This window comes from Sinocyclocheilus anshuiensis, unplaced genomic scaffold (assembly GCF_001515605.1).
Source record: "Sinocyclocheilus anshuiensis isolate Anshui unplaced genomic scaffold, SAMN03320099.WGS_v1.1 scaffold661, whole genome shotgun sequence".
Lineage (NCBI taxonomy): Eukaryota > Metazoa > Chordata > Actinopteri > Cypriniformes > Cyprinidae > Sinocyclocheilus > Sinocyclocheilus anshuiensis.
In genome coordinates this window covers 68,292-92,985 of record NW_015536491.1, presented here as the reverse complement: position 1 = coordinate 92,985, position 24,694 = coordinate 68,292, and the positions used below count along the sequence as shown (strand labels likewise).

General features: G+C 36.2%; 1 protein-coding gene across 1 annotated transcript in view; it reads left to right on the top strand.

Annotated features, from left to right (window-relative positions):
- Window positions 1-15,694, top strand: part of LOC107685409 (R3H domain-containing protein 1-like) — a 38,517-nt gene extending 22,823 nt beyond the window's left edge. The window contains exons 19-27 of the mRNA XM_016481985.1: window positions 2,088-2,208; window positions 7,543-7,661; window positions 7,899-7,975; window positions 10,678-10,781; window positions 12,925-13,094; window positions 13,582-13,702; window positions 13,782-13,855; window positions 14,871-15,135; window positions 15,680-15,694. Coding sequence (XP_016337471.1) covers window positions 2,088-2,208; window positions 7,543-7,661; window positions 7,899-7,975; window positions 10,678-10,781; window positions 12,925-13,094; window positions 13,582-13,702; window positions 13,782-13,855; window positions 14,871-15,068 — 984 coding nt within the window. The 3' untranslated portion in view covers window positions 15,069-15,135; window positions 15,680-15,694. The remainder of the gene's footprint in view (window positions 1-2,087; window positions 2,209-7,542; window positions 7,662-7,898; window positions 7,976-10,677; window positions 10,782-12,924; window positions 13,095-13,581; window positions 13,703-13,781; window positions 13,856-14,870; window positions 15,136-15,679) is intronic.
- The last annotated feature ends 9,000 nt before the right edge of the window (window positions 15,695-24,694 follow it).

Genomic DNA, 24,694 nt, shown 5'->3' with positions numbered 1-24,694 from the left:
ACGAAACTCCTCTCAGCTAGCACGTCTTTTCAAAGTGAAAGTAGCCTTGTCACCTGACCTGAATACAGTGCGTACATTCTACATTCGCTAAAATGGACTTATCGGCTTCTGTTCAAAAACAACAAGGGTGCTTGTTGGCTTCTGCAGTAAAACGTGAACTCGTGATGCCTTGAAAGTGGACAAAACCGGCTCTTTTGAAAAAACGTGTTTAGGGTTCAGATCGCGCTATATGTGGAGAATAACGCACGGCTCTCAGTTCTTTTTTTTTTTTTAAAGTGGCGTTTATCAGTTTTTGCAAATAAACTCTTCAAATGCACCTTCAGAAATAATTTCAAACAGCCACTACACGCACATGGGGTCTGTCCCAAAACTTTGCATTTGAACACTTTGTTCAAATTTTTGTTGGGTCTGTTTACATGACATACTTGATCTAACACCATGTCCCAACTACATGCTGCGAAACGGTTTCTATTTCCGCGACGTCGCGGCTGGAACAACAACATACAAACTAATACGTGACCCTGGAGCACAAAAGCAGTCATAAGTAGCACAGGTATATTTGTAGAAATAGTCAGCAATACACTGTCCAGGGTCACATATGACAGTAGATAATCTCAGGTACTTATTATGTGCTTTATTCAATGCTAAAAGTGTCTAATGTGAATTTAAATATTATTTTGTGTGACCTTATAGCCATACTGAAAGCAACAACAGATAGTTTACCTCTGATCTTGAAAATAAATTCAAGCAAACATGTACGTTAAAACTGAAAACAGTGTGGACGGGGATCGTTTCTGAAACGCAGTGAAAGCGCCAGTGTAGACGTGGATCGTTTTCATTTTAAAATGGCGTTAGTGTAAATGTAAGTGTTTAAGAGGACATGAAGAGCGCAAGTTTGTGTAGAGCATTTGATTATAACTGATTGGACACAATACAGACGGATTCAAAGTAGCTTCACAGTAATTAACAGGACAATAGGAGTTAATGTTGCAAAATTCATGAATTATGAAACAACTCAATTTCAGCAGTTAAACAGTTCTAAAGAAGACAATAGCATCATTATTCAGAGCCATTCATATTGATGTTTCTTATCAGCTGATATTGTCTGCCATCAACTCAATAGAACTGAATGCGATAGAACTTAAAAATGTATTTTACATTTTCAATACACTGAACCTTAAAATAAACTTTTAAATGTCTGGAGGTTTATTTCAGCTACAGAAAAAAAATATCAATTTTAATTCCATGGCGGAAACCAGCTTTCAAAGTAGTTCCTGTGTAATAAACGTCAGTCTAATTGTGGTGCTTCTATTCAATTCAAGTTTATTTGTATAGCGCTTTTCACAATACAAATCGTTGCAAAGCAGCTTTACAGTAAATTAAGTTTCTACCATATATTTAGGAGCAGCTTGTCAGTGCGGACTATGTCCAATTAATGTACATATGGCAGAAATGTACGGTAAAATTCAGTTAATGACGTAATCAAACAGGACAAACCTAGGACAGATCCTTGTGGCACTCCATATTTTACTGGTGATAATTAAGATGACTCCCCGTTTAAATAAACAAAGTGGTAGCGATCGGACAGGTATGATCTAAACCATCTTAAAGCTTGCCCTTGTATACCCGTATAGTTTTGTAATCGATCAATGAGTATGTCATGATCTATAGTGCTTCTAATTAGCTGTTACAAGCAGTTGCATAAATTTTACAAAATACACACTTCTGCACCAATGCAATGTGCAGCAGTTTTTGCACCCAATTTTACTAGCAATTTTACTACTGAATTATTTAGTTTAACCTTCAGTGAAAAGTTTTCCTCAACGTTGCACAATTTCTGGCACATGTATTTCTGAATATGATGAATGATGAGACAAGCTTAGCTTTAAATATGGAAGCGCTCCGAAGCGCTGTTTTAGATAGTGTGCATTAAGGGCTTTGCTATTAGAACTCAGTGTTATTCAGACCTCAAGTGGCCAGGACCGTATTGGGATGGACCCAGAAATCTCTCCCTGCAGCTGTGATGAGTTCAGTGGTTGTAGGTGTTGTGTGTCACTGGAGTTCACTGTGTGTTGTTTCTGTCACAGATGCCGGCGTGTTACTGTTCGCCCAGCCAGTTCCCGGTGTCTGGACAGCTGTATCAGCCCATGGGTTCAGTACCATACAGCGCTCAGAGTCAGATTCCTCCCGCACCGGCGCAGCAGCCAGGTACATCACTGCACACACACTAGGGCTATCAAAATGGCTGAAAAACTAAATTTGAATTTTGTACTTAAATATCATCAATATTCAAATTATATTCGAATTTAAAAGGCATAATTTCAGTTAGGGGGAAAAAAAGCTTTTGGCTTCTCTCCTGAGACCACAAGAGGGCGCATTGAGCAAAATATTACTAATGCACGTTTATTCAAAGCAATAAAGTAACACGGCTATCTTTGAAAAAAGTGCATAATGTTTAAAATAATGTTTATAAACCATATATAATTAAGTTGCTTAAACAATTAGAAACAAAACCGCATCATGTATGAATGTATAGTTTAATACAAAGGACCGTAAACCAATCACAAAGAGTACTTTTTCTATTTAAAAACTGAGATGCAGTGAGATGGGGGAAAAAATGTCAAAAGTCTCGAGACATGTTTTTTAAAAGTTGAACTTGCATTAATTTTACATGGCTTTCTAAACATGCGGCTCTCTTGTGCGACACGAGAGTGCAAAGGTGATAGATGTCCCTCTAGAAAATGTGATAAATCTGCGTTCTGTGTGAATGGCTTGGTTTCAGTTTTGCCGTAAACAAGATCTTCTCCGCATTGATATTCTCTTTTTCCGCAATATTTTGAATGAACAACGTAGCAGTGCCACATCCAGTGGGTTCAACTGAATGACACCAACATCATCATCGCATCTCGTTTGCCACTGATAAGGCAGCCTGACACCACACACGGGAGCGAAAACCCCACACACGGGAGCGAAAACCCCACACACCTGAGCGAAAACCTCACACACCTGAGCGAAAACAACACACATGGCTTATATTGAAATCCTCCTATATTTTTCTTTACAAATCCTCGTTTTTTGCTTCTAATTTTCTTACAAAAATGCATCGATTCGCTACAGGAGGCATTTATTCACCCCCGGACCCATGTGAGGCACATTTTATTATTACGGATGCGTGCGCTTTATTTGACTACTTTTGGACTGTTGAACAAAAACACCCGCCTACTCCCGTTGTAACGCTTGGAAGAGCAAGGATAATATTTAATATAACTCCGATTGGAGTCATCTGAAAGAAGAAAGTATATACTCCTAGAATGCCTTGAGGGTGAGTAAATCATGGGCTAATTTTCATTTTTATACTCAATAATCCTTTAACTCTTTGGTGTTTTTTTTTTTATTTTATTTTTTATTTAACCTTTATTTAACCAGGCAAGTTAATTAAGAACAAGTTCTTATTTTTAATAACAGCCTGGCAGGAGAATTAATATATCCTGAGAAACATACAAACATATATTACAATACATAAAAGCACATAGAAAAATAAAATAAAATCTCAGTTAAAACATTTACAGGTCGAGGTCAGAGCACTTACTAGTAATTTTTTAAATGCACATAGTGGAATATTTGTTTATAGTTTCAATAGCTTTTGTAGCACATTCCAATCATTTGGGGCAGCAAATTCAATTTGTTTTTGACCAAAAATGTTTTTGTTTTGGTTTTAAATTTTTTTTTTTTACTTCATTGGAATGGTACGAAACTCTGTAACGGTTTTGGCACTTGCTATGTGAATGCAAAAAAAAAAAAAAAAGACATGGACATGATTCGAAAAGGTTAAATAGTCCTAAAAAATAGTCACACTTGTGCTGTTTGCGGTCAAAAATGAGCGCATTGGAAATTAATTTAAAGCGTTTGGTACTGCGGCCAAACTAAATCTGACTGAAACCTCATGTTTTGTGATATCAACCTCAAATTCGGAACATAACTAGTTTAGATTTATGGCTTTGATTTTCTTGCAGTTTTAGAGTAAAACATGCTTTGGAAATTATGTATTTCATATAAAATATTAAAATAGAATTTTTGTGCATTTTTCATAATAATAAACTTGAACTTCTTGTTTCACTTTTTAAACATTTTTCACAGTTTTCAGGAATTATCTACCTCAGATAATTATCAAGTGTCTTCTTTAAAAAGAGACCAAACTAAAGTCTGCGCTCCAAAACATTTAAGATGTATGACAGTTTAAACTGGAAATGTAATTTAATATAATTAAATAGTAAATATAATTTAGTACTATAAAAGCCACTGAAAATACAAAATATTGAATCAAACTAAAATATAGTACATTAATTTAATTGAAGTAAAAAAAAAAAGACATTTCCACAGTTCTTCTGTGTATTTGGCCTTTAGTCTCAGTAGTTTCTGTCCCAGATGAACTCGATGGTGAGATCTGACCTTCTCCTGGTTCAAACCAAAATCTCACTGGATTACTGCAAGATCTGCAGCAGGAGTGTTTGAGAATCTAGATCGGATGTCTCCTCCTGGCTCACTGAAGCAAAAGACCGGATCAAGCATCTTAAAGCAGTTGTTTCTGTCAGGCATCTGAAGCACTGATATCAGCACAACACGTTTGGCCCTTTAATACGCACAATACAGGTTTTGTTTTAGCCGTATTGTTCTCTTGTGCGCGACAGATGCTTGACTGGATTGAATTGGAGAAGCTTTTCACGATGCTGATGGGAGCGTTTGGGCTGTCGGAGCGGCTGGATGCGGGGCCGAGGCACTGTCTGAGACGCCCTATGATTCTCACAGTGAACCGGTCTCTTTTCCAGCCCCTCACTCCTCCTCGAACACTCGTCTCTGCAGGATCACGCTGCGCTCCAGTCCGTCTGACGGTCACACAACATTAAGCCTTCAGTGTGTGCTGTGTGAATAAACGCTGAACACACTTCTCTCTCTTGGGTTGGTTACTATTGCTGTATGTCTTTAGTACTTATTTTAATGTTTTTTTTTAAAGAAGTCTCTTCTGTTCACCAAGGCTGCGTTTATTTTTGATTAAAAAAATACTGTAAAATTGTAATTATTAGAATGTAAAACAGATGTTTTCTATGTGAATCTCTGTTAAACTGTAATGTATTTCTGTGATGCGCAGCTGTATTTTCAGCATCATTCCTACATTCTGTCACATTATCTTCAGAAATCATTCTAATATGCTGATTGCTCAAGAAACATTTCTGATTATTATCAATGTTAGAGACAGTTGTGCTGAACTATATTTTTGTGGAAACCGTGATACTTTTTATTTTTCAGGATCCACAGATGAATAGAAAGTTCAAAAGAACAGCATTTATTTGAAATAGAAATCTTTTGCAACATTATAAATGTCTTTACTGGTACTTTTGATCAATTTAATGCGTCCTTGATGAATAAAAGTATTAATTTTATTTTTTTAATCTTACTGACCCCAAACTTTTAAATGGTAGTTTATTACAGTTTCCAAAAAAAAAAAAAAAATGTTAGAATATTATTGTTTTTACTGCATTTTTGATCAAATAAATATTGGTAAACATAAGAGACTTTTTAAAACATTAAAAAGTCTTAATGCTCCAAATTTCCAAAATCTCAAAACAGCCAAACTGATTAAAAACAGATTTCAGACTGATTCTGATTGAATGCGATGGATTTTAAGCTGATGAGATCTGATTTCTGTTGGGTTTAAAAATACACAGATGTGAATAACCTGTTTCTAGTTGTACATTTCATTTGCATCTTGAAGGAGCATGTTGGAATAATGTCGGAATGCTGTGTGTAGAGATGGAATGATGATGTTTGCCCCAGAAATGAAACCCTTCAGATGCTCCTGACGCGAAAATCCGGTGAAAACATTCCTCCTGTTGTCTACCTGCAAGCTCAGCCGGAGTGTTTAATATAATATTCCCATCATGCTCTGCTCCTCAGTGGAGGTGAGAGAACCGAGCTAAAAATAGCGCGCATTCGCCGTCTCCTAGCCGCGGGCCGTCCGTTTCCTTTGTCCCACTTCTGCTCTCATCTGGGCTAAATTGATTGCGTCCCTTTGGCCAAAAGCCAGCAGCTCCTCCGCGGAGAGGAGGTCACACGCTCCCCGATAACCTTGACACCAATGCAAATTACCCTGCTCATAACGGGCTGCGCGTGTAAATTAATGCCTGTTCGTACGCTGACACGCAGAAGCTTTAAAAGACATGATGTTGCAGTCATTATAAAAGCTATTGTCATTTGGGGAGCACGTGTGTTCGGATAATGAGAGGCAATTTAACGCTGCTGGTTTGCTGAGATCACTAATGATTTAAAGCGTTTCACTAGTAAGGGTATCATTAGCTTGTTCTGACATGAATCTGAATTCATAGATTTGAGATTACAGACACTTGTGATTATAAGTATTTGAATAACTCTCAGAATGCATTCAAAATTTGTGTACTATTTTCACATTCCTGCTCCGTTTGGACCTGAAGAATCATCATTTTATAAAACAGTAATTTTTCTGTCTTTTTTTCAATGTAACCTGTTATTACTGCATTTTCAAATTTTTTATTAAGTAATAAATTGAGAAATTATTTGAAATTCAAATCATACATGAATGAAAAAACTGATGCAAAATATATGTTTTTGTCAATTACTTCATTGAAGTTTATCATTGTATGAAATTCATAAGAACATATAATTTAAGAATTACAGTATTGACACCATAGGAGTGAATGGAATTTAATTAAATTCCTTTGAATTTATAGCTCATAATTACTTAAAACCAGTCCAAATTAATTAATTTTACTTTTTAATTTGACTGAAAATAAGTTTTTCATGCTGCAGTGGTTCGTCAATAAACAAACATATTATATAAGTATTTTTGACACCAATGGTACTCCATACATACCAGGTCCAAAATAACGTTATTTTAAAATGACTACATTTCTTAAAATATAATTGTAAAAAATATGAAAAAATAAATAATTTCACTTTCAGATGAAGAAAATCAGTTTTTCATGCTGCAGTTGTTCGTCAATAAGCAAACGTATTCATATTCATCAACAAAATTCAGTCTCAAAAGTGTGTGAGATGTTGGGAAAAGTGTTTTTTGACTAATGTAAGTTCATGGATAATTCTACAAAAAGTATTTTTGACACTAATGTTACTCCATACATACCGGGTCCTAAATAACCAAACACAAAATGTGTAACATTATTTTAAAATTCTGTTATATTTCTTAAAATATAATTGTAAAAAACAAGAATAAATAAATAAATAAATGACGTGTAAATGAGGGTCTCGAAGCATTCGCAAAGTTTCATTCACTTACTAAAAAAATACATTTTTATGTATCTGCATTTTATTTATAATGCATTATAAGGATAAACCGAGTTTATTGTTGATTGACAGGATGATTTTGTTTTGTCAGTGAACAGTAAATGGTTTATTGGGTTTTACTGTCATATTTCTTCTGTTTGGTTTCACGTGTTGCTGTTGAAGTTCTCGTATTGTCGTGTTTTCAGTCATTTCTGTACGTTTCTTCAGGTTACCAAACTGTGATGCCAAATCAGCAGCAGAACTACCAGAACATGATTAGATGCACGCCGCCGCAGAATCAGATGCAAGGCATGATGGTCCAGTATCCGTCAGAGCCATCTTATCAGGTGAACGCGGCATTCTGGGAGCATGTAATGACTCTGTCAGCAGAGTAGAGATGTATCGGTGTGAAAATTTGCTGGACAGTATTTATTTATCCTCAGCTGTTCAAATCGCGGTAATCGAATACGGTTTTAATGATAATTAAAAGCTGGTAATGGTTCCATCCCTGCAGCAGAGTTAATCACATCATTAGTGATTCTAAAGCTGTGGCGTGATGAGCGTGTGAATGTGTTCTGTGTCAGGTGTCCGTGCCGCAGCAGACGTATCAGCAGCCCGTGTACTACAGCATCTTCCCTCCCCACCAGCAGAGCGCCGGCAGGTACATGCACTCGTTCACTCACAACAAACTGCACCATTTATTTCATCTGCAGAAGCACTAGGATTCATTCAGATCTTCTAGAAACTACAGATTAGGCTGAGTGATTAATTGAAAGAAAAAAAAATTGCAATGTGGCTGGGTTGCAATTCTCAAATTGCTAAGGCAATAATTTAATTATAAATAAGAGATTTGTGACCCTGGAGCACAAAAGCAGTCATAAGTATCACAGGTATATTTGTAGCAATAGCCAACAATACATTGTATGGGTCAAAATTATACATTTTTCTTTTATGCCAAAAATCATTAGGATATTAAGTAAAGATCATGTTCCATGAAGATATTTAGTAAATTTCCTACCGTAAATATATCAAAACTTAATGTTTGATTAGTAATATGCATTGCTAAGAACTTCATTTGGACAACTTTAAAGATGATTTTCTCAATATTTAGATTTTTTTGCACCCTCAGATTCCAGATTTTCAAATAGTTGTATCTCAGCCAAATATTGTCCTGTCCTAACAAACCATACATCAATGGAAAGATTATTTATTCAGCTTTCAGATTTCAAAGAATTGACCCTTATGACTGGTTTTGTGCTCCAGGGTCACGTATGTGCTTGTGTTTCAGAGTGAAGCGTGTCGCTGTGTTCATTTACACAAGAGCAGCTCGTGTTTTCAGCATCTCACAGCGACTCGGTTCACAGTAAATAATCCACATGAACTCCATCTCTGAGTTTGGGTCGCTTTAATATGCATTTAGGAACAAAACAAGAGCCAACTTTCAAAACTCTTAACTCTTTTCTTATTTTACAGTGAAGTATTACAATAGAAATGTATATTTGTTTTTAGTAATTTTTTAGTAGTAGTAGTCATGCTACTACTACTACTACTAATAATTATTATTATTATTATTATTGTTTTGGAGCCATACTGATTTTTATTAGAATAATTGCAATTAGATGTTTTCCTCAAATTGTGCAGCCCTACTACAGATGCTGTTTTATTATATTTTATCTATTTTTTTTTAAAGATCTTTTACTCATTTTTGTAGCATTGCACTAGCAACGCCAAGGTCACTGGTTCGATTCCTATGGAATGCATGAACTGATCAGATTTGCACTTTAAATGCAATGCAAGTCACTTTGGAATAAAGCATCTGTCATATGCATAAATGCCAATCTCAAAAGGAGCCGAGAGCGTCACAGTGACATTCAGGGCTGGGGAGTAAAAAATAAAACATTTATGCACACCGATTTCCAAAACAGATTTGGAGTGTCATAATTACAATAAAAGCACACATTATTGTGACGATCCGCTGGCGTAAAACAGAAAATGCACGGAATAATGAATGTGAAGCTCACTGAGTGTATGGAGTTCTCTATTGTAAAAAACAGCTGAATTCATAACGATTTTCCATGTGTCTGCTGATGAATGTTCATATATATTTTTTAGAATAATAAATTCAGACTGATGTCATCTTCTGCTGAATAAACTCAAAATGAGACCATCTCATTGGTGTGTAAAAGGGCTCTATCTGCACAGGTTAGTAAGCGGTCGTCTCTCGGGACTGGACTTTAGTAGGCCACGCTCGAGATGATTTATAATGCAGCCGGTCTTAATATAACGCGGCGGGTCCCGAGAGGAGAGCGATCTCACGGCAGCACATCCTTCATGAAGCGGCTCCTCGCAGCTGCGTCACACGGCTCATGTCCTTATTAAAGCTATTTCAACATTTTGAACAATAGGGCCCTACAATCTTTTTCTTTCTCCCCCCTAATTTTTCTGATAGTGGAATTAAGGCATTGAGCATTTATTTATTTTTAATAAAATTAAAATTAAACCCTTTTATTTTTGGCAAACTAGCAGAAGTTTACTGTCAAAATTAATACATGGAAGAAAAATTGCGTGAATATTCCTTTAAAATTTTTTTAATAATGTATACATTTTTTCTCAAATAAAGTGGTTAATCTGGTTGTAATATTTATTTTAATAATTTAATAGTTTTATTTAAATTTGACAGAAAATGGAATATATAAAGACGTACGGTATACAGTACAAAAGTAATACAAGAGTAATATATTTGTTACATGTGTATATATATGCTAGTTTTCTCAAATGAAGCTGTAAAATTCTCATGAGGCGACTCTCACAGCAGCTCTGGAGAGCGAAACATGCTTATTTAAACCGTCTTTTTGCATTTTAATATTCACAGAAACTAGTCCATATCACGATTCGAATTAAGTGACAGACCTACTTTTGATTTATTCATCCAAAAATTGAATGGACTCCGTGATTCCATCCACGTTTTCGCAGAAACCATATGACCCTAGAAATGTAACTTTAATGCGAAGGTAGTGCCGACGCAATTCAGTCAGTACCCTTAAAGGGACAGTTCACCCAAAAATGAAAATTCTGTCATTAATTACTCAGCCTCATGTCGTTCCAAACCCGTAAGACCTTCGTTCTTCTTCAGAACACAAATGACGATATTTTTGATGAAATCCGAGAGCTCATAGAAATACCTATAGAAAACCAAACTGGACGCAAGAACAGCAACTGGTTAATGAATGGTGAGTGATTAATGACAGAATTTTCATTTTTGGGTGAACTGTGCCTTTAAGGCTACTGAATTCAGTGCCCAACCCTAGTGTGAGCTGAGTGTAGGTGGCATGCTCATGTGTTTGCATGTGCTGGTCTCCTCAGCTCCTCCGTGGGGTTCCTGCCTCCTCCACGAGCGGAGCAGATGCCGCTCCACTGCACCACGGCACCCTGCGGCTCGCAACAGATTCCCACCCAGCAGTGCTCAGGTACAAACCCATACGCATCTTCCTCTGCTCCTCTGCACTGCTTTCAAACTGTGATGTGATCCGTATCGCAATACTAGCAGCAGATTTCATTCTAGTAAATCAAACTGATACTGCATCAGCTGCTTTATTTTCTTCATGATCAGAAATGAGGCAAAGTCCTTACTGTTTTTTTTGTTTTTTTTCTAAAAAAGTAAATTCACTTAATGACACATTTTTCAAGTTCAGTTAATTAAACATTAATTACACTGATTCTGATTTTACATTAACAATATAATTAATCTTCTATTTATTAAAGCAAAGTATATTCCTCAAGTTTCAAGTATTCTAAAATAACTATAAGAACGCAGTAACAAATTGGTGACACTTTATTTTAAGGGGTTCTTGTTACAGTGTAATTATACATTTAAGTACTGAGTAATATTAGTTAACTACATGTGCTTACTATATGGTTAGAGTTTGGCTTAGGGTTACTTGCATGTAATTATACATAATTAGTAGTAATTATAATAGTAAGTACAATTATAACAAGTTACCACAAATCATATTTCATGTATATTTTATTTGTGAACTTATAATCAAGTCGTCACCTTTATTTTTATAGTGCTTTATACAATACAGATTATTTTAAAGCAGCTTCACAGTGATAATAACAATAACTATATAATTCATCAGTTATGAATTCAATTTCAGCTGTAAAGCAGCTCTACAAAAGTACAATTATTCGGATCAGTTCAGTCTTATTTTAGTATCATTTGAGATACTATTATAGGTTTTATATTTAATTAATATTTTGAACATTTTTTTTATTTTTATATTTTAGTTTTAATCAGTGTTTTAGTCATTTTGGTTTTTATGTCTATAGTTTTGATTATTTTTTATTTCAGTGTTTGTTTTAGTACATCGTTAAAATTAAAATTAGAAATGGTGCCATGGCAACTAGCTAAAATTCTTTTTTTTTTTTTTTTTACTTAACTAAAATAACGCTGCTTTGACTGTGGCTTCATAATTTTCCTAATGTTCATTGTTATGGTTCTCACAAAGTGAAGGTGTCAGAATAAAAGACCTGGGCCTGTATTCACAAAACATTTTATCTTACCTCTAAGAGTTCTCCTAAATAGCAGTAAAGGTTTTTAGCTAAGAGTTTTCTCTTAAAACCTTTTCACAAAGCTGCTGAGACAAACTTGTACTGAGGAACAGAGAGAAGTCTTAAGCTCAGAGTAAGGGGGCGGGGCTGAGCTCGTTGCTATGGGTGATGTCATCAAGCTTATTAACTATGCACACAGTGATTGGCTGATAGTCTCTGTCAGAGATTTATTCATAGAAATACTGTAGAGCGCGATATTATGTTGCCATATTCAAATAAAGGTTTAAAAATAAAAATGTTATTTGCGACATTCAAATAAAGGTTTAAAAATGCAGGCTAAGTGTCACTAATTAAACAAGTATATGTTCAGCTAATTGTCAGTCTCTTACATGTGTGCTTCTCGTGAACAATTAGTGGATATGCATGTAAACAGCCTTTTAATTAAGAGAGTAGAATAATCATAGCTGATAGTAATTCATGCAAACGTAAACTGGACGCAAGAACAGCAACTGGTTAATGAAGACAAGCATATAATCAAAGGACAATCTGGAGTTGGGATAGCCTCCAAAACCAAAAAAAGATGCATGGGAGAACATCTGTGTGCAAATAAATGCAGCGTGTTACTAAAATGTTTCTGTTCCGAGGCAGATTGCTGGAAACAGCTGTTTCAGGATAGTTTGTGGCTTGGTCTCAGTGACTTAGGACTCCTCTTCACTGCTCCTAACCTTTCACTGATTTAGGAGCTAGTTTTAGCGCTGAAACGCTTTGTGAAATACTCTTAGAGCTAAAATGTAGGAGTCCTGAATTTAGGACTGACACGCCCGATATTTTTAAGATTTTCTCCTAAATCGGCGAGTTATGAGCTACTTTTAGCCTGAAGATGTTTTGTGAATATGGGCCCTGAACAGTAACGGCTCAGTTTGTTTTGTTATGATTCTGATGTTGGAGGCATTGTGTAATTGTGTGTCTCTCTCTCTCTGTGTGTGTGTGTGTGTGTATATATCTGTGTATCTGTGTGCACGTGTGTGTGCGCGTGCGTGCGTGCGTGTGTGTGTGTAGGAGCTCCGCCCCCAGCAGCAGGTGGAATGGTGATGATGCACCTGACGTTACCTGTGTCCCAGCAGCCTCAGTCTCATTCACCGCCGCAGTGGAAACACAACAAATACTACAGCTCCGATCACACACACTCACAGAAGCCCAGCGACGTCTGCGGTCTGGAACCGTCACGAGTAAGAACGCACCACATTACGCTCAAAAATACAGTATTTCCTTTTTCTAATTCAGTGTGAAACGCTGAAAGCATTTGTTTTTGTGGCGACACACAGCAAAATGTGCAGATCTGACAAACACAAAATCACTAATGCACCTCAATATGCTCTTATGTTATGTCAAAAGAATAGTTGACCCAAAAATGGAAATGTGCTGTAAATGTGCTCACCCTCAGTTCATCCGAGATCAGGTTTGGAGAAATGTAGCACTGCATCAGTGTCTCAGCAATGGATGCTCTGCAGTGAATGGGTGCCGTCAGAATGAGAGTCCAAACAGCTGATAAAAACATCACAATAATCCACAATGCCGTCACCCATTCACTGCAGAGCATCCATTGCTGAGACACTGATGCAGTGCTACATTTCTACAAACCTCCTGATCTTGGATGACCTGATGGTAAGCAGATTTTCCGCAGCATCATCTGGATGTGTAACGGTTTGTTCACAGAGCAGTCCTCAGCTGGGAAGCTCGTCATCAACACACCTCACTAACGTAAAGAGCATCCGTCCGAGCCTCAACACTGTTCCCATCATGCCTCACTTCTCCAGATCCATGGTTTCAGGACAGGGTGAGTCCTCTGGTCCTGTCTGGTGTGTAATAAAGTGTTGAGGATGTTTTGAGGATCATCAGGTGTGTTGTTGTGTCAGGTGACATGCGCTTCCAGTATAGCCCTCAGATCCGCCCACCGTTACTTCAAGCCCCGCCCACGCTGTCCAGTCAGGTCAGCCCACCAATCACAATCCAGATCTCATTAACATGCTACTTCAGAAGCTTAGAATGCCATTTTTGGCCACTTTAACTTGCCAGAGTTTGAATAAATTATCAATATAATATATAATTGTGACCTGTGCTGCCAAAATGTCACAATGAGCACATTTTCAAAAATGAGTTATTTTTACATTCTCTGTTCAAAATTATGCATGATTTGTTGGAATCAGATGAAAAATTATCTGTTTGAAGTGGATGGAGTCAGCAAAGTCAGTTTAGAGAAAAACTGATGTAACGTTTCCTGAAGGTTCCAAAGAAAAATCACCAGCAACATTAAATCTTTCCCTCCACTTCTTTTCTTAATAATAATTACTAGATTAATAATCACAGTATAGCTATTATTTATTTTATCTTTGTTGTTATAAGAACCGATGCAAAAAATAAACAAATATAAAGAAACAATTTTTTTTTTCTTTTTACATCTAAACATAAGTATTCAAGTAAGAAAAACAAATAGTAAAATGTAAAAATCACTTTAGTGTGTTCATTACAAATAAATAGATTATTAAAACTACAAAAGCGGTTCAATCAAGCAGCGAGTAATTCCCTCTTTCTTTTATCGTTAGATTAATATTAATGAGACAGACGGTCTGTATTAAGATAGTGTAATGCGCGGATCTAATATAATGTTACACATCCGATGCTTCACTCGAGATATAGCAGATTATGTTTGTGTGAATACTTCAATATATTTAGCCTGCTGTAAATCTGTGTATATGTGGGATAGAGCGCAAGATACTCCTCTCAGAACACCTACAAATAAAGATACTTTTAGATGTTTAATTACTATTTGGAGCACTGGGGTCACTAGACGAGAGCTTAATGAACTCATGTTTGAGAAAACCTCAAATTCAATTCATTTTTCTATTTTTCACCCGTGCACATTCACACTCATTCTGCCAGCACGGCTCACAAATAAATACAATGTAAATCTGCATGAATATAAAGTGTGTTCGTCCTCTGTCTAGACTCCGGCGGGGATCCGGACGCTGCCGAGGAAAGCGCTGTCTACAGATCTCAGTGTAGGTGACGCAGGTAACCCTAACTCTGTTCCTCCAGACCCTGCAGAGCTTCGCTCGTCACGCTCCTCAGGATCTGCTGAACTCGTGAAGCTTGGAGCCAAACTCTGCAGGAAAGTGGACCAGAGTTGCCCAGTGCTGCTGTAGAAACACACACCTGATGATGATGATCCTGCCTCTTCCTCCTCCTCAGGGTTCAGCTTGGGAACTAGGAGTTCAGTGTTTCTTAAAAGTAGTCAAATTGTTAGAAATGTGTGTTTCATCTGTACATAGCAAACGGAGTGTTTTAAAGCTGGCCTTGTGTTTGTTAAATATCTCGTTATTATTATTGGCTGGATAACTTTAGTTGCTTTAAGTCATAATCATAATTCACTGGAGAAGTGTGAAATTCACTTTACTGATGGTGGACTAATATACAGTGGGTACGGAAAGTATTCAGACCCCCTTCAATGGATCATGTTCCATGAAGATATTTAGTACATTTCCTACCGTAAATATATCAAAACTTAATTTTTGATTAGTAATATGCATGGCTAAGAACTTCATTTGGACAACTGATATGATTATATATAATCAGCTTGATATCAGCCGCTTTGGTCATTAAAACACTGCTATCACTCGAGCGCTGTTTGCTGGTGTTGTTGCACACACGTCTGGTTCAGTGAAGCTTGAGACCCACAGATGATGCAACAGACAGTAAACCCCTGCAGTGTAAAGGGATCATGATGACTGATGGGTGAATATTGTGTCTCCCGCAGTGACGAGCCGTGGGCTGGAGCTCAGTCGTGTGGATTGGTCCGGCTCTCGTTCTCCAAAAACAGTGAGAAGACGACAAGACGCCGGGCGTTTGAGCTCCAATCCTAACTCCACAGAGCGCAGCTGAGCTGACTGGAACATATCACAATACAGCCGGAACTCTGCTGTTCTTTATTTTTTTATCTCCGTTTATTGGTTCCTTTGTTTTCCACTTCAGATGGACTTTTCCCATTATTCGGTCCCTTTCTTCAGCAGCTGGCACTCGCCGTCTCGTGACAGACAACCTGCTTTCTGTGAATAATTGGTAAAGCAGCTGTGTAATTCAGTTGATTCTGTCTCCTCTGTGAATTGTGGGAATAGACAGCATGTTTTTTTGTTCATTTCTTTGTTTTTAATTGAAGACATACGCACCTCAGCAGAGCCACTGTCATGTTTTTAATAAGTTGAACGCTTGTGTTTTCTGTCGTGCAGTCAAACGATTAATCAGCCACAATAAAAGTTTTGTTTACATAATATATGTGTGTTCTGTGTATATTTATTATGTGCATATACATACACACACATACAGTATATATATTGAAAATATTTACATGTATATATTTATATTCATATAATTTATATTTAATATATGAACATAACATATTTTTCTGAAATGTATACATGCATGTGTGTGTATTTATACATAATAAATATACACAGAACACACATATATTATGCAAACAAAAACTTATTTTGGATGAGATTGTTTGACAGCACTAGTTTGCTGTTTTCACACGTCAATTGTTTTTCTTTTAATATTATATTCGTACTGGGGAAATAAGAACAACAGTTTTGCACATTTATATAAACTATATATACAGTATATATTGTTATTTTCTTTTAGAAATAGGTGTGGAAGTCTGAAAGCTGTTCCGTGTTTACTGGTGCAAGTCCATTTTTATTTCAGTTTGAGAATCAATAAATGTTTCCACCAAATGATCTACTTCTCAAAAGCTGTCGCCGTGCCACGAGTCGGGTCGTGGTTTCTCACGCTTGTATCGACGCGCTGGCGTTGCTCTTCGTTGATCAGGCTTTATATTTCAGCGAGGAGTCCACGGTTCGTGAAGCCTCTGATCTCAGCAGATGCTTTTATTGGCTGTTTGTCTGCTGCGTTACCCTGCTGTTCAGCTCATCTCCATTCTTCTGTGTTTTCCTCCAGTAACGTCAAAGTAATGTGGCAGAAGAAAGATCCTCCACCTGCTGGATGGAGTGCATGATGAAGGACGGCTTTATCTTCAGATGGAGGTCGGGTAACGGTGTGAATCGGCTCTGTGCCGGCGAGATTAATAACGTGTAATTAAATCAACATCTGCAGAGCTCTGCGCCGAGCTTCTGTTTATTCAGCAGTTATTGATGTTTTTATCAGAAAGCCTCCACCAGTCCTTCTCTGTTATACTACTGTAAACGTGTGCAAGAACGCGGTATTTCTACCGCAGTAAAGATAGTTTGCGGTTTGATATTCAGATTTCTTTTGGCTATAAATACACAGTGCGCTGTCATAGACATGAAAATAAAACCGAGTGTCGTTCTCCATGATTTGTGAATTCAGGTGACGCTGTCCTCCTGGCCGAAATCAGGGTTTTTATCGTTGCGACTCTCAATTTTATAATGCCTATAGCTCCAAAAGTTGGACACTTAGAGGATTGAAACCGGTGTCAATTTCACCAGCTCGATTTGTGAATTTTTTCACAGTTAAGCTCTTGTCCGTCAACCCCTTGGTAAGTCCGCTATAAGGAATGTGAAAAATAGGCGTTCTTTATGGTTAACGTCTATTACCAATAAACACGCAGACTGCTCGAATACAAAAACATTGTTTTAGGTCGAGCTCGATTTGTGAGTCACACTCACACTCCTTACTAGCGGACTTACCAAGAGGTTGACGGACAAGAGTTTAACTGTGAAAAAATTCACAGATCAAGCTGGTGAATATGCAGACTGCTCGAATACAAAAACATTGTTTTAGGTCGAGCTCGATTTGTGAGTCACACTCACACTCCTTACTAGCGGACTTACCAAGAGGTTGACGGACAAGAGTTTAACTGTGAAAAAATTCACAGATCAAGCTGGTGAATATGACACCGGTTTCAATCCTCTAAGTGTCCAACTTTTGGAGCTATAGGCATTATAAAATTGAGAGTCGCAACGAAACAAAAACTGTTTCGGCCAGGAGGACAGCGTCACCTGAATTCACAAATCATGGAGAACGACACTTGGTTTTATTTTCATGTCTATGACAGCGCACTGTGTATTTATAGCCAAAAGAAATCTGAATATCAAACCGCAAACTATCTTTACTGCGGTGGTATACCTAGCTAAAAACATTGAAGTCGCAGCAGAAGATTTCGGAGCTTCTTCACTCCAAGATCTCTCATCAGATAAAAACTGCTGCAGTATAATTACTAGCGATGTAACGATTAACCGCGAGCCGGCTGAAAATAGAGTCAAATATGTGAGGATTCAAATCGGTTGAGATGCTAAATATAGTTTCACAAAACTGAAGTCAAACCATTCTGTTTTTGCTTCAAATTTCGAAATTATACAATGTCATTTGTAATGTAATTTGGTTGCCTCTAATTTTAAATGGTAAGAGCACAGACAAAGCCTTATTTTGTTTATATGAAGAGATTTATTTTATTTGTGTTACTTATTTATTTGATTTGGGGCTTGTTTTAAAATTTTTATTTAGTTTTGTTATTTACATTTACATTATATTTAAATTTGGTCACTTAGCAGATGCTTTTATCCAAAGCGACTAACTAATGAGGACAATAGAAGCAATCAAAACCAACAAAAGAGCAGTAATATGCAAGTGCTATATTAGTATATTATTATAGTGTTATATTTCAATTTCACAAAGAAACGTGCAGCATTTTGTCCAAGCAATAATAAAAGGACACATTTAATATATAATGTGTCTTAAATCTCATTTTGTTAAAAAAAAAATCGTGAATCGAATCGAATCGTGAGTTGAGTGAATCGTTACATCCCTAATAATAACGATACACAGAGCTTTTTCACAGACTGATGGTTTGCGCAATCATTCACATTATATTGCAAAGGTTTTAATATTTGCGTTATTAAAATATTTTAATGTAGATTTCAGTGTTGTTTTAGTATTATTCATATGCTATTGTCATTTCTGTTAATATTTAAAGTTGGATTTTATTTTGATATTTTTTTAGTTTTTGTAAAAAAAAAAAATTAGTTTTTATGTCCATATAGTTTTTAATCTTTTGTTTTGTTTTAGTGTATTTAATTTTAGTACTTACACTTAATTGAAAATGGGAAATGTTGCCTTGGTAACTAGCTGACTTAAATTAGTATGTTTTTTTTATATGTTATTTCAGTTAACAATTTATTTCAAGTAGTGATTTTTTTTAATGGTTTTAGTTACTGATAATTGTGGTAACTTACATTACCTTGGCAATGAATTAGTTCAGAAACTTTCTACTACATCAATGGAGGGACTGATGGGAAATTTGCCAGCTTTCTCTATTCTGATCAATGTCATTCATTTCTCAATATTTCCTCTTTAGGAAAGTCAGGGTTAGCTGTCTTCTCTCGTTCACAACTGGAATTACATGAGATCATAGAGCAAAGAGAAAAGATGAGTCTGAATATGAATGAGTGAGGATCTAATGTCCAGAGGTTGGTTATTCACAGCAGGAGAGTCATGAACGTCCAAGCAGCATTTGAATGAGGAGTATCTGACTGTATTAGATGTTTGACCTCGTGATCAGATCTGAGCAGCTGTCACTGAGATGAAGCACGTTATCATGCTCAAACACACCGAGCTATAACTCGATGCAAGCGTGATGTTTACCACTGAATATTAACAGTGACGTGCTTCAGATTTCACATTAGCAGATGCTTTCTACTAAGCAAAAAAAGTATGGTGTTTACAAATAGAATATCAATATTTCCATGCGGCTCAAAATACACGTTCGATGGAAACATTGTGCATAATGATGGAGTTTGTAGCTTAATTCACTATATTTGAAATAGTCTGAGCTGCAGTTCAATAGAAATCAGCTGAAAGCATCCAGTCTCTCAAAGATGCAAACTCCTCACCTTTCAGTCACAACTCACTTTTTTGAGACAAACATAGGTCACCTATGAGTCTTACAAGGGTAAATAATTATTGTTTCAATAAGTTTTGTATAGTATTTTCCTTACTCTTTACTTCAAAAGCTATGTCTAAAAAGGGTAATATTTGATGTATTAGAGGTCTGAGATGTGGGAACGGTGAAGAGAGAGAGAGGACAAACATAATCAGACAATATTTTCTTAAATAGCCTGCATAGCACTTATGACTTATGATTTGTGTGTGTGTGTGTGTGTGTGAGAGAGAGTGTGTGCGTTTTTGTGACAAATGAGGACATAAATTTGTATAATGACAAAGGTATGACAGGTATTACAAGGAGAAGGTGACTTTTCAGGACATTACCCCATGTCCCCACTTTTCAAAACGCTTATAAATCACACAGAATGGAGTGTATTGAAAATCTGAAATAGCACAAAGTTTCCTGTGAGGGGTAGGTTTAGGGGTAGGGTTGGTGTAGGGCAATAGAATATACAGTCTGTACAGTATAAAAACCATTACGCCTATGGAGAGTCCCCACTTTTCACAAAAACAAACCAGTGTGTGTGTGTGTGTGTGTGTGTGTGTGTGTGTGTGTGTGTGAGTGAGTGTGTGGGAAAAATTACAGTTTTGGATATACAAATAAAATAAATTACTACAAATACCATGGTTAAACTATGGTTAGCCTAGCAAGACCATGGTTAATTTGTGGTTACCATGATTTAACTATAGTAGGTTTTTTTAGGTTTTTTGGTTTTATTTGTAATAAAACCATGGTTAATTTTCGTAAGGGAATGTAATAGTGAATGAGGGTATAGTGAGGAGTAAAAATAGTGAATGAGGGTCTTATCAGGATAGCGTCTTCATCAGGAATGACAGATCAGCGATCAAACTTCATGATGTTATTTATGAGTTATTAGGAGCTAATCTGAGTTAAGGTTAACACTGGCTTCATAGTCAAAACTCTGGACTTTTGGTAGTGCCTAGGATAGCAAAGTCCACTAAAGGAGGTAGAACTTTTTTGCATTTGGCTCCCAAACTCTGGAATAGCCTTCCTGATAACGTTCGGGGTTCAGACACACTCTCTCTGTTTAAATCTAGATTAAAGATTGACATCCCGTGGTAACTAGGATTTACACAAGCTTCAGTCTGGATCCAGAACACCTGAGAAGAGATGATGCCAACCCCTCAGAGGACCTCAGATGATGCCAACCCTGAAACAACATACAGAACTACCACATTTGGCTATAAGTGTGATAGCATCATATAATCATTGCGGAAATAACATTTATAGTCAATCATTGCTGTAGTTATTATTATATTATCATTACAGTTATCATTATAGTTATTGTTATATTATCATTATGGTTATGAGTAGTTATTGCTATAGTTATTGTTATATTTATCATTGTTATCAGTAGTTTTTTAATAGTTATCACAATAGTTATTGTTTTATTATCATTATGATTACTGGTAGTTATTGTTATAGTTATCGCTGATACACGTCAGGAAGATCACCGATGAAATGAGCCGGTGAGTGAAACACACTATATTAATAATATTTCATAACGTTATTACTATTAATAGTATGAAAATTAGTATTCAAATTAAAGCTGTCGATTTAATGTGTGATGGAGTCTATTAGAATGCAGTTATATGAGCACTACTGCAAACATGAGATTCATTTATACAACAGTTAAATAAACAAGAAGTTCATATTGTTACATTTTAGACACAATATTGTCTGTTTTGCTCAGTTTCGCAAATGAAAATAGTTGAAAGCCACAGCAGAACTGTTGATCAGCACACAGCGGTGATTCTTTACTGAATGAATCGAGTGAGTCAATGATTCAGTGACTCGTTTATAAAGCTTCATTTCTGAATGAATCAGCTGTTTGAATGAATCTGTTGAATGAATGATTCAATGACAGGGACTTGCCACCGTATTTCAATATTCATTTAAAAATGAACATTAATATTCAGTTTATTATCACTATTCATGCAAAGTTGAATGAAAACATTTCTTTCTACTGCTACTTTTTCAGTGCTGTAAATGATCTCTAAATGATCTTTTGGAGGTTAATTTCTCAGCCAGAATTGATACGAGATTCATTTGCGATTCATTTAATAATTAATTGGCACATCATGTAATTTATTAGGTTAAAAATGTTAATTGCTTGACCGTTTACCGCAGTTAAATTATGGTAATGCTTTTACTGACAATCAAAAGTTAGATGTATTATTATTAATGACTAGAGTAATGATGCTGATGTTTTGATTTACACCAGTAAACAGTGTAAAGCCAGTTGTTTTATGTGCGCACATACTGAGACTCATTTCTCCTCTCCTGATGAACGCAGACACCAAACTGAAGCCAATAATGACCCGAGACCTCATTACATCGAACAAAACACAATTACATGTGACCGCAAACAGTTCCTTAAACTGAATAAAAATAAGAGGCAAAAGAGAAGTGCACATCCTCTTCTTCCTCTTTTAATCAGAACGTTTCGTTTCCTAAAGACATAAAGCTGTTTGTGTGGATGCAGAAGATCTGCCGTCACACACACTGAAGACGTGAGAACACAGGAGACTCGAGTCTGACCACAAACACACACGTCTGAGTCTGTGAGTAAACGCAGCAGCAGACGCCTTTCTCTCGCTGACATAAAGTGATGTCTGAGTTCTTGCGTCGAACATTTCTTTAAAAAGCAATCATGAATTCTAAACTGGTTTTGAGGAGTAGTACACCATACGGTCTGTGGTTTTGAAGCTGGTCTGAACTGGTTTCAGCTGTAATGGCACCATAACATCACATCTAATGAGCTCGAAAAAAAAAATCAGCTGGGCTTTGTATCCGTTACAGTTGTAACAGTTGTATCTGTTCATATTATTTAATGGACCTAAGCTAACTTTAATAGAGTCCTTGTGCAAACAAAAATCTCACTGGATTATTACAATTAATGGCAAAATGAATGTTTGGGAATCTATCAGTAATTAGAAAGCAATCCTGCCCCTCGTCAGTGGAAATTAATATTAGCTTCAGTGCCAACACCTACAGAACCAGGATGATGAAGAAGAAACAAGGCTGGACAATGATCTCAAACACCCAAATCCAAACAAGATGTGAAGACTGTTTGTGTGGAAGAATGGGCCAAACTCACACCTGAGCAATGCATGCCACTAGTTTCTCCAGACAGCTGTCATTACCAACAAAGGCTTTTGTACAAAGTATAATATACTAAATAAATATATAATATTAAAATAAATGTTATGTGTGTGTGTGTGTGTATATATATATATATATATATACTAAAATATATAATATTAAAATACATTTTATATGTGTGTTTCTTTTGTTCTTTGATTAACAGACATCACAGCAGCTGGTTATTAGGTTATTTGGCTGCTATTACTTTAAGATCTGACACGCATGCTCGTGGTTTCATTAGCGCTTTAATATGAAATGATACAGGCTACAGCGCGCACTGCTGTATTTGTGCGTGTGATTGAAGAGCACATGCTACGAGCACAGTATAACTGCTGACAGAAGCTTCAAGATTTGAAGACTGTTTGTGTGGGAGAATGAGCCAAACTCACACCTGAGCAATGCATGCCACTAGTTTCTCCAGACAGCTGTCATTACCAACAAAGGCTTTTGTACAAAGTATAATATACTAAATAAATATATAATATTAAAATAAATGTTATGTGTGTGTGTGTGTGTATATATATATATATATATATACTAAAATATATAATATTAAAATACATTTTATATGTGTGTGTGTGTGTGTATATATATATATATATATATATACTAAATAAATCTATAATATTAAAATACATTTTATATGTGTGTGTGTGTGTATATATATATATATATATATATATACTATACAAACACACATCAGTGTTTCCCACAGACTTACACTCTGTGTGGCGGCATTTCCCCTGAGGGAAATATATACAGTGCACAGCATAAATGAGTACACCCCCTCTGAAACTTAACAAATTCAGCAATTACTCTTCGCTTAGAAGACATGTCATGGTTTTTTAGAGATATAATATTCCAGTAAGTCTGCTTGATCAGTTACCAAAGAAGAATGTTAAAATTATTCAAGAAAATACAATTTTCTTATCAAAGTGATAATATGTTGTGTTGCAAAAATGAGTACACCCTCCTGAACGTTACAAAAAAAATAAATAAAGGAAATACAATTTTCTTATCAAAGTGATAAAATGCTGTGTTGCAAAAATGAGTACACCCTCCTGAATGTTACTAAATAAAACTGAAAAAAACAAAAAATCTGGTGTAAGGTTAAGGCAAGTATTGATCAACAGGTAAGTATGTTGAACCAAAACTGTTAAAGGTAAGTAATTTCTTGATAATTAAGTGTTATATGGCCCACTGAATCATACTCTGACTTAATGCTGACAACAATGAAACCACTTGAGAGAGAACTGTCAGGAGATTTATTTCTTAGCATAAAAGAGGACAATGGTACAAGAGGAATACCAAATTATTGTTTTAAGTGTGAAAATATAGCAGAAGTAGCACCAACATTCAAAAACCATGGACTTGTGATAAGGCTCCTGAAATACTCGGTCTTCACTTTAAGTTTTCATTTAGTAATGTGTGAGTTTTTGCTAGAAAAAGAGCCGGAGAAATAACATGCAAGTGTCTCAGAGCCGGCAAGAGCTGTGAAAAGAGGGACACTTTATCTCACAGAGTATGACGCAGCCTGAAGAAGTGACATGCATGGTTGTTTATCAACACCAGAACTACCGACTGTAGCAAAAGAAAAATAAACTCATTTAGATTTTTCCAAGGCCCATATTTACAAAATAAAGACTTCTGGGAATCCATACTCTGGTCTCAAGAGACCAAGTCAAT